This window comes from Arachis ipaensis, chromosome B08 (assembly GCF_000816755.2).
Source record: "Arachis ipaensis cultivar K30076 chromosome B08, Araip1.1, whole genome shotgun sequence".
Classification (NCBI taxonomy): Eukaryota; Viridiplantae; Streptophyta; class Magnoliopsida; order Fabales; family Fabaceae; genus Arachis; species Arachis ipaensis.
In genome coordinates, this window is record NC_029792.2 from 125,311,904 (window position 1) to 125,315,409 (window position 3,506).

General features: G+C 31.1%; 1 protein-coding gene across 1 annotated transcript; it reads left to right on the plus strand.

Annotated features, from left to right (window-relative positions):
* LOC107611705 (pathogenesis-related protein PRB1-3-like) lies at positions 782–1,222 on the plus strand. Its single transcript, XM_016313605.1, has one exon. The coding sequence runs from the start codon at positions 782–784 to the stop codon at positions 1,220–1,222; it is 441 nt and encodes a 146-aa protein (XP_016169091.1).

A 3,506-nucleotide genomic window follows, 5' to 3' on the forward strand; every position in this document is an offset into this window, starting at 1 on the left:
TTTATGTTTAGTAAATAAAAATAATTTATTCAGAATTCTTAAAAATAAAAAAATACTTTTAAAATTAGTTAATACTATTACAATAATATCTTAATTTGACACAATAAAAATAACAATCCATAACATTAGTAAATTTCAATATTAATATCATAACAGATAACTTTAATCACAACTCTAACATTGAAATAGATAAAGTAAATTAATAAAATTTTAGTAAAGTTTATATTTTTATTAATAATATGGTAAATAATTAAAATATAATTAATTTTTTATTCGTTTGGTATTAATTCTCTCTGTTTCAACTGCTACAATTAAGAGATATTTTTCAACTATGAATATTGTGAAAAATAACTTAAAAACAAAATAAAAGATGAATTTCTTGCTAATTGTCTTTTAATTATATTGAAAAGAAAATTGTTCAAAATTTTGACACATTCTATTATTGGTGAATTTTATGATACGAAGAATCGACCACTTCGTTAGTAAAAAGTATACACATTTTTTTATTTTAAAATATATTCTCTATCCGTATATTTTTATAATACATCTTATATTATATAATTTTTTTACATAATTTTTAATATTATATGTGTTATTGGCCCCCATAATATCATTTCTGGATCCGTCCTATATATATATATATATATATATATATATCCACGACAATAATCCAACACTTAACCCTCACCTTTACCCTTTGGAATCATCATAAAACAAAACAAAGATGAAAAGAATATTAAAAATGTTGGTGATGCTAATAAAGTTTTTTAGCATAACTCCAATGGGTTTATTGGCACAAAATCTTCCAGAAGATTATCTTGAAATTCATAACGATGCACGTGCAAGTGTTGGAGTTGGTGAGTTAAAGTGGGAGATAAACCTAGAAGTAGATGCTCGCAATTTCGTGTATAAACACAGAGGAGATTGCTTGAAGGAAGGACCCGGGGCGCATTTTAGCGTGGGTCAGAACAATGCACGCAAATTGGGATCCCTAAACTTCAGTGGAGTCGACGCTGTGAGAACGTGGGTGGCACAGAAGAAACATTACGCCTACAGATCCAACTGTTGTGTTAGTGGTGAATGTCGTGCCTATAAACAGGTTGTTTGGAAGACCACTACTCATGTAGGTTGTGCTAGAATCATTTGTCACAATGATGTGGGCGTTCTTATTACTTGTGTTTATGAGCCTCCGGGGAACATTCCAGCCATTCGTCCCTATTAATTAATTTCTTTATTTGTTAATTATTAATTATCAGATTAAACTCTACTGACTACTATGATATTTATTGTTACGAAATAAAAATGAGTTACAAGTCTTCTACTAGCTAATTCAATTTGCCTGTAGTATGAGTTCGCGCTTCAACTATGGTTTTTTGGTTTTGCCTTAAAGTTACGTACAAGTTGAAAATTGTTTCGCAAGTAATATTATAAAGATTTTCGCCGGAAATTATTTTTTAAATGGTAAGGATCATGGTGTAATATCAGGTTACTAAGAGTGTTAGGGAATTAGCAAATTTTATAATTTATAACCATTAATTAGTTATTATTAATATTTTTAATAGTATAAAATTATATCTATATGTAAAATTACTCATTTTTCTTTTAATGCACAGCTAGATGCCTGCAAGCTGCCACTTGTTCCACCACAAGTAAAGAAAAAAAAATCAAGTATGAGAGTGATGACTTTCAATCTTTCACAAAGAGTCATTTAAAGATGACAAAAGTAACTTTTGTTTCCTAGGTCATAAGTCTTTCATTTTGCATAAAATGTCCATGGTTCGGATTCATAAATAATGTAATCGACTTCTTTAAAGATAGTGTAATTTCGAATTTTTGTGATGACTGATTTTTTAAAATTGTATTTCATTTTAATTTTGAACTCTCCATCCTCAAGATTAGCAACACCTATAAAAAAAATTGTCACTCTTTGATCCGTCAAAACAAAATTAAGGAAACATTATCCACTCCTCACGTACCTATATTCGCATATTCAAAAAACTCCAATGTATGCATGGCATCAAAATCCAAGTTACGCAAAAAATGTGGAACGTCCATTGATTGACTGACTGCTGCGGGTAGAACCACTAAAGTTTTCACGACTACCTCACCTCTCCCATTGTCGTCCTCATCCTCGGCATCGGCTTCGTATGTAGTTTCGAACTCCTCATCGTTATCATTGTTCATTTATTGGTACGCTTCAACTTTGTCATCTTGCACATTTGGGTCATGTTGAATCTCATCCGCAACTATATTTTCAAACTCAACATATAACTCAATCCTTGGGTGTTGCACCTGCGTTTGCTGGTGAATATGAAACATTGAATACTTGTTTCGTCAACAATTGACATAGTCTCAAACTGTATCAGGCCACCAAATACGACAACCAGACTCCTGTAGAGAATGTTGTTCACCTTCTTTAAAATATCAATCTCTATGTTCTGACAGAGCCCGTACTGTAGTTTCGCGAAACGTTATAGTGCACGAAACTACAAACGAAAATGTATTCTCACACGCAAAACTCATCTCCTCATATGTATTTCATATAATCTCATTATTGTGGTAAACCACTATATTTGTAGTGCCTTCCATCACACCAACAGTGCAATAAAACACCTTTCTTGCAATAAAGTAAAATGGTAACGAGTTTCGAATTTTATAGACAAATGACTCATCTCGCAGGTTATGTGTTGCAATGTCATCCAACCAACATTTGACACATATACAACAGGCAGAGTGCGTGTTGCTTGCATGCCTAACATGTGTCCGACACACAGGGTGCGTGTTGCTTGGATAGCCGCCACGTGAACAACACGCATGATGTGTGTTGCTTCTAATTTGGACACGTGTCCATTACGCTCCATGCGTGCTAAGTCAGCATGTGACCTGCGTGTTGCACCTGCTATATCTGCAACGTCCACCCACTTGTATACACACCAAAAAACTTTATTTCCAGCAAAAATTTACATATTTTGTCCATATTAACATTTACAAAAATGATATTTGTACACCAAAATCAGCTACTAATATATTTGTGTATAAATATATGTGTGGTTTAATTTATTTTCAATGTGTATTTATACTTCAACATATATTTTATATTAGTGACTGACTTTAGTGGCTGATTTTAATGTACACATAACATAATTCTAAAATTTTTTAACCCTTTGTCTATTAATAAATAATTAAATTTATTCTTATCTCTATACATGATATTTTTAAATTTTAAGATTATTGCGTATTATTCTGGACTTCCTCATTAGACAATCCAGGCCACCTTTTATGAATATATAAAAGAAAAAGGGACATTGATTTTCACTTAATCATTTGACTGTTGCAATAATTAACAGAATTGTTATTGCATTCCTCGTATATTCAAGTGCATCAAATGACAACTTTCATATAAATAATTAAAAAAATAAGTGCCACTGGTTCACTATATAAAGAAACAATATTGAACATCTTACCTCATATTTGCAATTATTTTTAATTGTTAAATAAAAAATTTA